Consider the following 13,256-nt stretch of genomic DNA (forward strand, 5'->3'; position numbering starts at 1 on the left):
ACTTACTTTAAATCATCTTAATACGGAGCAAAGAAGAACTGACAAAATCAGAAGCCATCATTTTGGCAGTGTGATGCAGAACAGGAGTCAGACTCAAGGAATTAAGCTCTCATTTGTATGCATGAGTAAGCAGAGGCGTTCTGTTACTGAGATAACTTGTATTAAGTTCCTTGGGGCAGGCACTGTCTTTGTCTGTGTTTTGTATAATGCCAAGCACACTGGCACCTAATACAGAATATGACTCTTATGTTGGTCAAAGTAAAAAAAAAAATGTTTTGGTTAATTGAAGAGCAATGACCTAATACATTCATCTGACTTTGAAAGTTCCTGTTTACTCATGCATTCCAATGGGAACTGAATTCCCAGAGTCCTATTCCACATCAGACTGCAGTCCCTGCCCCAAGGAGCTTAACATAAGTTATCTCTGCATATTCATGCATACAAGGGAGAGCTTAATTCTCCAAATCAGACTCATTGCCACTCAGAAGCCCTTGCTGGGAGCCATCCATTCAATGACAGCCTCTGCTGAGAGACCTTCCATAGTTATGGAGATATAAAACATTTCATTATCATGTATCATCTAAATGAGAGAGTGCACAGGGGAGCCAGGAGGGGCAGATTCTCTTGTCCACTGCGGCCATTTTGTGCTGCACAAGCAACACACGTCAGCCTTCAACCAGCCAAAGACAGCTGGTGGAGAATTTCCCCTACACAGAAGAGTTCCTTTAAGGGAAATATGAGGGCATGGCCGGGGCAGGACAGGGATCTCCACTACACTCAATCCTCCACTTGGTGTAAGTTAGAGCTGCCTCTGTGCCCTAACCTGGACCAGGGCCAGGGGTTCTGAATCAGGGAGCTGCAACCAGTTCCCGGTGGTCCCTTTTCTCTGTTCCACCCAAAACGTAGTTCCAATGGAATGACGAATCAAGGCCATAAGGCAGTGGTTCTCAACCTTTCTTCATTTGTGGACCCCTAAAAAATTTCGAATGGAGGTGTGGACCCCTTTGGAAATCTTAGACATAGTGGGTCCGCAGACCACAGGTTAAAAACCACTGCCATAAGGGTTTCAGAACAAAATTTTCAGAAATACTTGTCTGCGTGTTTTAAGAGGTATGACAATTTCCTGCAATATCCAGGACTTACTGAATTAAGTTTAAGTAACTTAGGAGCTCATTGTATTAAAAATGTTTGTGTTGTTATGGGATTGTATGTAATTTGCCTAAAACACAGGACTAATCCAAACCTTGGGAAGCGTTATAAGCTTCAAAGGACTCTTGGGTTAAGACAAGAACGAGCTGTTAGTTGAGTAGGTTTCCTAGGAAATACTTGAGAGGAGGGAAATGCAAATGCCTACCTCCTGACCTGATCTTTTGAGTTTTACCATGGGGATGGGACCTGTGTCTACAAATCACCTATTCCCAGGATCAAAAGGCCCAAATGAAATAAAGGAGTAACTCACAGATTCATGGGAGTGCTTGTTCTGAGCTAAAGGAGTTATGAACGGGTAACCACAGGAAAACCCCGGGGTTAAGGTTTGAAGGACTGTTCACCAGCCAGAAGCCTTGTTAGAGTGAGGGAGTGATCTCTGGTAAGCTGATTAGTATGCATGTAGGTTCTTTTATTGTTTTTAATCCATTTTCTCTGTAGTGCTTTTACCTTAAGAGTAAATGTGCTTGATTAGAAAGAGCTGTGTGGTAACTAATGTGGCAATTACACTGTGTACTCTTTCTAAAGAGAAAAGTAAAGCAGGCTGGCTTAGACGCCTGACTTTGCTAGGGAATTTATAGTGAAGGCAGGGAGCTGTGTGGCCTGGAAATACCCTCGTCAAGAGGAAGAAAGACACATGACTCTACCCAAGACAGTCAACAGTTGGGGAGCCGGAAGCCTGAAAGTGGACATCCTTGCTGGACGATAGAGGGGGAATACAAGTGCAGTTGCCCTGAACTGGTGTCACTAAGGTATCAGGACCAATCACTACAGGTGTCATATAAAGAATTGTTCAGAGGAGACACATTAGCCAACAAATTGGTGGATAACTTAAAAGATAACTCATATCTGTTTTGGACTGCTTCATCAAATGGTGGCCTTCTCAAGAAAATTAAATCCAAGGATTTCCTTATAGAATAGGAGAACCTGAAACAAGAGCTGTTTGGATTGACTGTAAATCTGCTTTTACTTTTAGTCTAATAAACTATTAGTCTAATAAAAAGCTCTTTATGTTCTATAACATATACAGTTGGACAATGGGATTTAATTGCCTTGTTTTAAAAACACATACTGAGCACAATCTGCTACTGTTAAGATGCTGTCAGTTGTGAGGACTAGAGGACAATTGACTTTAATGCTAGCTAGTCTAAGGAAGATCTAAACATCTCCTTCCCTATCCTTTCCACACCACCCACCTTACTTATGCAACTGAAGCAAGTAAGACTGTGGAAACAGTTTGGAAAATTTTTCTTTTGTTTTGGCACACCAGTTTTATATTGTATATGAATCATCTGACTGTGTCTGTATTTGGATGTCAAGTGTATGTACTGTTGGGTAATCAAACACCGAATAACAAGAAAGTTATAGAAATTCTTTAAATCCATCAGATGTTCTCATTACAGTGTTACAAACCATCTGGTCTCACTTAGCTGCTAAACTGAGATAATGGGTGGTATCCATCATTACTGATGAATGATTCACGGTAACATATCAATATCCTCTTGACCTGCAATTGAGGCAATGCAACATTTTGTTTTGCTATTATCTTTCCAGAGTTACTTGATTCACTAAAATGTAGTGACTAACAAGTCATGGCCATTTTTCAAAACACCGAATTCCTAAGTGGATTTTGGATATTTTAAAGTATCCCTTCTTGTTTGCACAGAGATGTGTATCATTCATCTAGATGACCTGGCGCACCTTTTGACCTAAGTTTAGTCAACACTTTTCATCAAGTATGAGATGACGAAACCTCTCTTTCAAAGACAGGGTGAAAGAAAAAATCTAGCTTCTAAGCAGACAACTAAAGATGCTGCTGCTGTAAAATGTGTAGGCATGGAAATAAATATAAACAGATGTTCTTTAATAAGGGGCATATTTTCCTTTCAATGCCCACATTAACATAAATGGGAGTTACACACAGGCAGTGAGAAAAGAATATATTCATAGATGATTAATCTACAATGTCTGCAGGACTTGAATGAATTAAGCACTGCATACAATGAGTGCCCTAACACAATCAAGAGTCCATTGTTGATTTTATTTTTTTAAACACGCTTCTAAATCAATTTCTCATCTGATTTTGGAAATGAGTTTACTGTATATAAACAGATGACCAAATGTTGCCAGCTGCTGTGTGTGTGCACAGCTCCTGCTGACTTCAGCAGAAGCATGTGCATCTGGGGGCAGAATCCAGCACTTAATAAATATGAAATTAACAGGGTAAAACAAATGATTTTTGTGGGGTCTCTTCAGTAATCCTTATTCTGGCAATGCTCCCACTGATTTCAATAGCAGCTTTGCCTAAGTAAAGGCTGCTGGATCAGGCCTTTAATAAATAAATCTGAATTCACTGGAACGTTTTTCACGGGGTGCTTTCAGCAACAGCTTGGATGCTATTTGCACTCTCTCAGCATCTCTCTGTAACACCATTATGTGTTGTCACGTGGAGGATTGTAAGGACTCAAAAATTCCCTTTATATGATTGCACAGATTTCAATTATTGGAATGGTCAAAAGAGTTTCATACCAATAAGCTTGATATTGTTGTCTTCATCTAGCAGCAGATTTTCTATCTTCAAGTCTCTGAAAGAAATAAAATGTTTTGGGTGAGCGTCTGAAATGATGAAACAACTTTTAGTCATTCTCAACTGTTTCCTTACAAGAGTCAGAAATAGTGATCGATGTTATGAAGTATGGAAGCAGTGGACATGGTTCCATGGTTAAAGTTGAGTTTAGTTTGACACTTAAAGCATTTTCTTACATAAAAAGAGGCCATTACCCTCTGATCCCACTGAGGGTTACCAAAAGAAACTACACCATCTGCTCAAGAAACTCCCTGAAAAAGCACAAGAACAAATCTGCACAGACACACCCCTAGAACTCCTAGCAGGGGTATTCTATCTGCTACCCAAGATCCATAAACCTGGAAATCCTGGACGCCCCATCGTCTCAGGCATTGGCACCTTGACAGCAGGATTGTCTGGCTATGTAGACTCCCTCCTCAGGCCCTACGCTACCAACACGCTCAGCTATCTTCGAGACACCACTGACTTCCTGAGGAAACTACAATCCATCGTGATCTTCCTGAAAATACCATCCTGGCCACTATGGATGTAGAAGCCCTCTACACCAACATTCCACACAAAGATGGACTACAAGTCATCAGGAATACTATCCCCGATAATGTCATGACAAACCTCGTGGCTGAACTTTGTGATTTTGTCCTCAACCACAACTATTTCACATTTGGGGACAATGTATACCTTCAAATCAGCGGCACTGCTATGGGTACCCGCATGGCCCCACAGTATGCCAACATTTTTATGGCTGACTTAGAACAACGCTTCCTCAACTCTCGTCCCCTAATGCCCCTACTCTACTTGTGCTACATTGATGACATCTTCATCATCTGGACCCATGGAAAAGAAGCCCTTGAGGAATTTCACCATGATTTCAACAATTTCCATCCCACCATCAACCTCAGCCTGGACCAGTCCACCCAAGAGATCCACTTCCTGGACACTACGGTGCTAATAAGCGATGGTCGCATAAACACCACCCTATACCGGAAACCTACTGACCGTTATTCCTACCTACATGCCTCCAGCTTTCATCCAGACCACACCACATGATCCATTGTCGACAGCCAAGCTCTACGATACAACCACATTTGCTCCAACCCCTCAGACAGAGACAAACACCTACAAGATCTCTATCAAGCGTTCTTACAACTACAATACCCACCTGAAGTGAAGAAACAGATTGACAGAGCCAGAAGAGTACCCAGAAGTCACCTACTACAGGACAGGCCGAACAAAGAAAGTAACAGAACGCCACTAGCCATCACCTTCAGTCCCCAACTAAAACCTCTCCAGTGCATCATCAAGGATCTACAACCTATCCTGAAGGACGATCCCTCACTCTCACAGATCTTGGGAGACAGACCAGTCCTCACTTACAGACAGCGCCCAACCTGAAGCAAATACTCACCAGCAACCACACACCACACAACAAAAACACTAACCCAGGAACCTATCCTTGCAACAAAGCCAGTTGCAAACTCTGTCCACATATCTATTCAAGGGACACCATCATAGGACCTAATCATATCAGCCACACGATAAGAGGCTTGTTCACCTGCACATCTACCATGTGATATATCCTATCATGTGCCAGCAATGGCCCTCTGCCATGTACATTGGCCAAACCGGACAGTCTCTACGCAAAAGAATAAATGGACACAAATCAGATGTCAAGAATTATAACATTCAAAAACCAGTTGGAGAACACTTCAACCTCCCTGGACACCCAATTACAGACCTAAAAGTCACAATTATTCAACAAAAAAACTTTGAAAACAGATTCCAATGAGAAACTGTAGAACTGGAATTAATTTCCAAACTGGACACCATTAAATTAGGCTTGAATAAAGACTGGAAGTGGATGAGTCATTACACAAACTAAAAACAATTTCTCCATGCTAACTTTCCCTGTACTGTTACTCACAACTTCTTGTCAACTGTTTGAAATGGGCCATCCTGATTATCACTACAAAAGTTTTTTTCTCCTGCTGATAATAGCCCACCTTAATCGATTACTCTCATTAGTGTTGGTATGGCAACCCCCATTTTTTCATGTTCTCTGTATATATATATCTTCCTACGGTATTTTCCACTGCATGCATCTGATGAAGTGGGCTTTAGCCCACGAAAGCTTATGTTAAAATAAATTTGTTCGTCTCTAAGGTGCCACAAGTACTCCTCGTTCTTTTTGCTGATACAGACTAACACGGCTACCACTCTGAAACCTATAAAGAATACAGTGTCTCCTCTCCAAAATTATAGCCCTTACCCTTTGGGCCTTAGATATCTACATCTCATTTCTTCTTTGTCTGATAGCCTGTACACACAGACTTTCAGAGAGGCTGTCATATGCTTAACAACCAGGTAGATACTGACCACTGGGAATTAACAGGGGCAAAGCACCCGGAAAAAAGTTGATCTGGTATGAAATCAGCAGAAGCAAACAGAATTTCATGCAGTAAAGTGAATTGTCCAGTACTAGACAATACTACATCTCTGAACAGGGAGAGAAATGATTTGGAAGTTAAAAGGAAGTTTTAGGATTAAGACAAAGTATTAGCGAGAAAGAGGTAAGATTTTTAAAAAGGAGAGAAAATTGCTAGATGAAATGAAAGCTGAAAATCAGTGAAAAGCAGGCAAAACGCCCACAGAAGGAATAAAAAAGCCACAAAGGTAATTAGAATAATGAGATAAATGAGTGAAAGAATAGAAAGACTAAAAATACTTACAACTAAAGACATGTAAAAGAAATAAAGTTTAAGAAAAATAAAAACAGATAAAGTAAAAGTGTCATAGACAGAGAGAAAAATAAAGTAGCTAAAAATAGACAGGCTGTACCACAGAGTGCAGTCAGACCTGGTTAATCCATGCTGTTTACCCATATGTCTGCATTCTCAACAGATTTACCAGTAAGTGGTAACTGATCTAGTAGTCCACATGTACCACTAATTTGTTAATCTGAAAGTTTTTTAAAATGCAGCACTGTGAACTAGATCAGTATACCTCTACTTAGGGCTTGCCTACACTTTAAACGCTAGCGTTTCAAGTGTAGAAACTACCTACGGCGACTGGAGGGATTCTGCCTTCACTGTAGTTAATCCACTTCCCCAAGAGCAATAGCTAGGTTGACGAAAGAATTTTTCCATTGACCTACCACTGCCTACATGGGGACTTAGGCTGGCTTAACTACATTGCTCAGGGGGGGGGATTTTTCGTATTCCTGAGTGACGAAGCTGGGTCAAACTAATTTTCTAGTGTAGACCGGCCCTTACCTGGTGAACAATTCAGCATTATGACAGTGGAAATGATTATTGCTTCTTTTATACCTGACAGCTGCTCTATTTTTTTTTAATCCTTCTTTGAAATAAAGAACAAAAACCCAAACCAGTAAAATCAGAAACCAAAGCAACACCCACCTCCCTGCCAAATCAAGCCAGACCCCCACAGTCATTTTTGCTTTCAGGGATGTGGACTCTGAGCATGTGAATGAGTAAGCCCACTCGGTGTACAATGACCCTGTTCAATATGCATGGAGGAGATGCATACACACCCTTGGCATCAGTCTTTTTGACAACAATATAGCAAATCTGGAGAGGGGTACGTTTGGAGAATATTTTAAAAGGAATATGGTCAATAGAAAGTGGTAGTAACTGAGGTAAGGTCCCCTACTTGTCCCTATAGTCTGTTTATATTTCAGAGGGATAGTTCCCAACAAGGATTTTTTTCATTAATATTCCATTTTAGATTATTACAAGCATATCACTTTTAAAAAGTGATTGAACTGAGTGGGGTTTTACCAAAGGAGATGCTGGATCAGGCCCAGTGAGTGCATGTTTCTTTTTTTAACCTCAGTGGATGAACCCAAAATCAACAACAAAATGACTTTTAAAAACATCCAGCTTATTATCTACCAACAAGTGAACTTTGGCTCCAATTAGTTAAACACGCCTTTCCCATCAAGTAAATTATGTCTGAGGTGCTGCAGAAGGAAGCAGAGTACCCCAGAGGAGCCTTGTCTACACTATATCTTTTGGCTGGAAGATATCCCACCATTGCTTATGCTGTATGAGTGTTAGCATTAACATAGACAAGGCACCCGCCAGCATTTATACCACACAGACCTACTCTAAGCAGCTTTAGATAACATGGTGCTTAAGGCTCCAGGCAGTCTCTGGCATTTGACCTCTGATGCTTCAATGGAGCTGCAGTGGTGTTAGTAATGATGGGAAATTTTTCAGGAAAAGAGCCACACAGTCAGTGTGGGGCCCTTTCCTAGCAGACAGAGCACTTACAGAATAGAATATTAGTGAATGAATAGGTCAGTGCCTTGGGAGAGGTGGAATTGACATGCTATTTATCTCTGTTTAATCACAGCTGGTTTTATGCCTGGCTTGGGCTCACCCTCCAGGAACAGGATTGACTGTTATTGCATTGAAGTTTCTGTATTGTTTTCTTTTGCTCTGCTCTGTTAATTTTGTTTTGAGTGAATGTGTGTGTCCAAATTGTATCTTCAGCTGAGAAGGTTCATAATAATTCATTTGAACTGAGGACACTCAAAGCTGTATTTGTAAGAGAGAGAGACAGTAGGAAAACGTATTGTGCTGATTTACAGAAAGTAAAAAACAAAAATAAAAACAAACACACATCTAATCTACTCTGACCAAGGGTACTTTTAAAATGGCCAAGACACACAGCGCATATACAACTTACGGAGGGATACAGAAACCAATCTGGCCCTGATTGAAATCTATGGGACTACCCAGCGTGTGTAAAGTTAAGCACGTGCAGAAATCTTTGCAAGATCAAGGTCAATGTTGCAATTTTTGCGACTTTTGCAATTTTGGCACGAGTTTCACGCTTTCTGGTGTGTTCCTTAAAGTCCAGGTTCCTGGAGTGGTGGCATAAGATTATGGGAAAATATCAGTTTTCATGTTTTGGTTTGTTTGTTTTTACACAAAAGTAAGTTTCCAGCCTTCATGAGTGAAAAGCTTGAACACATGGCCTGGGTGCACCCTCCAGGTTCAGAAACCAGGAGACTTAAGTAAAAGAGCCCAGCATTCTTTTTTGAAATCTCTTGATTTTGCAGGGGCTGAGACAACACTTGGTGCTGGCAATACTGCTAGTTACTAAGGTCTAGAAATGGTCAGACCTTCAGCACAGATCAAGCTCTGTTACTGTAATACCGAGAAACAGAGTATATTTATATTTTCCTGCGCTGTGAAACTACGAACATGCTGTCATCATTCCCTGTTTTTGAAAATACGTTTCCTTCTTTTGGTTTTTTTGTTTGTTTGTTTCTTGCATAACTTTAGGGCCAACTTCTGATAACCTTATTCCAGCCAGTAGTTCAAGTCTTTAGTTGGGCAGCTTAAAATAAGTTTATAAATATTTACTACCATTGCAGGTGTCACACAGCAAAACTCAGGCTTTTTTTGCACTTTATTTTTATGAGAGGTGGGGTGAAGGGAGTCAATGTGTTTGCTGGAAGCCAATGTTTTGTTATCAGCAGGCAGCTGCAAAGCAGTAGTAATGGTGGATGCATCCTGCATTACCTTCTCCATCACAAAATAAGAAAAGAACCAACCCAACACTAATCCACCCACCCTACCACTTTATAGCCACAAGAAGAGCTGGAGGTGAAATAGGCAGCAGACTGCATGGATCTGTGTCGGTTATAATGCTTATATACATTCCAAAGAGACCATTTTTGTTACCAAATAATATTCATTGTGCCCAAGACCATTGAAGTCAATGTGGCAGTATCAATGTAAGTGAAAGGGGAATTTGGACTGACATCCTTAAAGCAATGCTTAGTTTGTTAATGACATTGTGCTCCAACAGAGAATGACTAATGGCAACTTTGAAATATATCACAAAATAGAAAGACAAACCAGCTTTGCATTTCAAAAGGACACATTCTTTTCTAGTGCAAAGATTTGTCATAAATATTGCACCAGCCACCAGATTACTTGTACTTAAAATTAATAGGATGAAAGTTATCAAAGCTAACACATCAAGCAAGGGGTGTCAACGCACGACTCTTACAATGTCCTAAACAACCGAATCCTAGGACACTACCTCTACTCTTTCTCAATGTGTTTTTTTTGGGGGTGGGGGGGGCAGTGGATGAAAAAATATAGATACTCCACTCCCATCCATATATGTTTCTCTTGTCTTCAAAGTTCTGATCTTTTTAAATTGCACAATCCTAACAGAAGGTCTGAATATATTTCCATGAAGAAAAAAGATAGAAAAAACAGGGTATACAGAAAGCTATCTTTGCTCCCAGTACATTATTAAATTCCTTTCTTTGACATTCTGACAGTAATTGCACTGAATAGGATTGAATTTTGTTAAAATTACTTTTAAAAGGTTGTTGAGAATTTCCTGTGGGATGCTGTTGCAAGCACCCAGGCTTTCACTTCATTTTCTTTGTTGTCCTTACGCTCCCAAGGGGCTTAATGTTCATCCTGGTTTTTGACAGCATGAAAGCCTGTGTAAACACCCTCTGAAAAGAGAAAGCTTCACCATATACTGCCATTTGGGTTTGTTTTCTTCTGTCAGAGGGAAAGATAAAGATTCCTATCTGAGTCATATTTGAGCTTGCTACTTGCACAATTTTAACAACCAACCAGCTCTTCTCATCATAACAATGATCCACAATTTTTTTACACAGTTATATTTAGGGTATATATTATCTTGTATTCCTGTAGCGGCTAGAGAGTTCTCAGTGCTGGGTACACCTTCAGGAAAAGACAGTCCCTGCACTGAGGAGTTTACCATCTACATCCTTCACAGTCAGTATTGGCCTCAGAAAGGTCTAGGAAGGCATGTGTCTATGGCAACACACATCACTTACAATACATATACACAAGCAATTTACTTATCTCTAAAATAAATGAGGCTGCTTGGAGTTTCTGAATTATAAACTGTTTGCATGTCACCATACTCTTAAAAGACACATTTCCTTTGAATTCAGGGTCCCATATCTGATCCTGAGATCAGAGTGATTTCTCACCATACCGAGACTTTATCATAATCAGTGGAGCTGGGTAAATAATATCCATCAGATAGCTTAGCTGAGTTTCATTATAATATTTCAAATATGTTATTTAACTAATTTTTTTCACCCAGCTTACAGAACCGGGAAAATAATTTGTGAATATATTCAGTAAATAATTTAGCTGACAAATTTGGTGAATTTTTGGAACAAAATATTCAACAATTTACTTATTTGCTTTAAATACCCATCTCCATTCAAGAGGATGAATGATCAAAAGAACCAGTTCTGAAAGGGGCACCAACAATGTCAGCCCACATTAGATCCCAGTGGCTGTGTTTTCTTTATCAAACAGGGAATGTGAACACCCACAGATCACAGAATAGATTTGAGTGTGGCTATTTTTGAAACAGTTTTAAAAATAACAACAACAACAAGAGAATATTGTCATTGCATTCAGGGTGAGAATGAATCAGACTTCTGCACTGATTCTTTCTTTCTTGCTTGCTTTTTTGATGCTTCTGATTGAGCAGTCTATTTTCAAAGCTTCTATAGCCCCAAAGCCCAACAGGCTGAATGACAACTCCAGAGGCAGCTATTAGCATTTCTCTTTCTTATGCAAACAGAGATCCAATGCAACAAATTCTAATTATCCTTCCAGTGGGCTTTCTTGTCTCTTTATGATACTCCAAATATCACATTCTTAATGAAAGACAAGATATTGAATAGTTAAGCCTCAACAGAAAATACTTACAACTATACTGACTGTGATCCTGCCAAATTGTATCAGTTAAGCAGGTTTGGACTTGGTCACTACTGGGAGTGGTGTACTTGGTCACTACTTGGAGTACTTGGTCACTACTATAGGAGACTTCCAAGGAAAAGCTATGGGCAGTATATTGGTACTAGTCAGGCAGTAGGTGGAACCTTTTCTTCTAAGTAAACACTAGACTAATGTCATGGGACAGATCGTGCCCTCCAATAATTGCACATCCATGCATGGAGCTCAGCCCCTCCATGTAGATGGGAATTTGGGTGGTTCCAGGGCAGCTCCCCCACTTTCCCTAGCCCCTCTGGAGAGTTCTCTGTGCAGAAGAGTCCTCCTCCTTTCAGCCCCATGAAACCTGTCTGGAAAAGTTAATATACCCCAGGTCATATCTCCCCTCTTTGGGGGCGCTGCAGCCAGATGGTGCATAGCAGCATAACTCCCTTTGATGTGTGCTGGTGAGGAGTTGAGAGAGGGGAGATGAGGCCAGAGCCACCACTGAGGCTCTTCATGGATAACCTTGGCCTCCCATGAATCCTTGAGATCAGCCAGGTTTTGGAGCAGGAGAGGGACACAAGGGGGACACAAGAGGACAGGAGGGGCACACAAACCCCTCCCCCTCAGAAAAAGATGACACAGGAATCTCAGTGAGGAAATCCTTGCAGTTTTCCTCGCCCAAAGCCCCCACTTGAGACTTTTATCCTTGAAGGGCACAATGTGGACCTCAATGTAGTGTGAAGGGACACTGTGCTGCCTCCATTCCTGCCTATACTTTTAGAAAAAAATTTAAAAAATCAAGGCCCAGACCAATTGTGGCACTTTTCACAAGGGCAAGGACAATACTCCATGTTATGGCTCTATTTCAACTTGAGTCAGTACATTCAATTTACCCTAAATTATTGCAATGGAACCAGTAGAGGAAATAACTTTTCCCACACTTATTTATATTACAGTAATGCTAGAAACTTCAGCTGAGATCAGCCCCATTGTGCCAAATGCTGTATACACACACCGTAAGCCCCAAAGAGACTGCAACACAAATAGACAGGACAGACAACAAGTGGGAGAAAGGAATTATATTTATCCCCCTTTTGACAGGTGGATAACTGAGACCTAGAAACACTAGGGCCCAGATCCTCTTAGAAGCTTATATACCTTGGAGGACCTGGGCCTAAGTGACTTGCCCATGGTCACACAGGAAATCTGAGGCAGAGCCAAGAATTGAACCCATACGTATGTATATTTAACAAGATCATCCTTCCTCTCTAACAGCGCTCTGCTCAATTCTTTGCAATGCTCCTGCCATGCCAATTCTGGATTTATCCTCGGAAGAGATTGTGACATGGACTGAAATGTGCCAAATTCTGTGGTTTTTTTTATTTTTAAATCATGTGGAAGTTTTGGGAAGCAACACAATCTAATGGGGTGAGTAGAGAAGTAGGAACTACCGTGTTCTAATTCAGTTTTATCTACTAGCTCAATGTGAGACTTTGGGCAAGTCAGTTGACCTCTCTGTGTTGCAGTATCTCTATCTTTAAAGTGAGACTATACCTACCTACCTCCAGGGATGGCTGGAAGACAAATTATGTTTGTACAGTGCTTTGAAGATGCAAAGCTCGTGCTATAAAGAATAGAAGTAGGGCCCTGCTTCAGCAAAGCATGTGCATAACTTTCAGTGTGTGAAATCAATGAGACTACTC

The 13,256-nt window shown here is 40.7% G+C and overlaps 1 protein-coding gene across 1 annotated transcript in view; it reads right to left on the reverse strand.

The window, feature by feature from the left end:
* Nucleotides 1-13,256, reverse strand: part of HUNK (hormonally up-regulated Neu-associated kinase) — an 86,482-nt gene that overhangs the window by 40,896 nt on the left and 32,330 nt on the right. Inside the window, exon 3 of the mRNA XM_037905217.2 lies at nucleotides 3,736-3,791. Coding sequence (XP_037761145.1) covers nucleotides 3,736-3,791 — 56 coding nt within the window. The remainder of the gene's footprint in view (nucleotides 1-3,735; nucleotides 3,792-13,256) is intronic.

Source organism: Chelonia mydas, chromosome 1, assembly GCF_015237465.2.
Source record: "Chelonia mydas isolate rCheMyd1 chromosome 1, rCheMyd1.pri.v2, whole genome shotgun sequence".
NCBI classification, from domain to species: Eukaryota; Metazoa; Chordata; order Testudines; family Cheloniidae; genus Chelonia; species Chelonia mydas.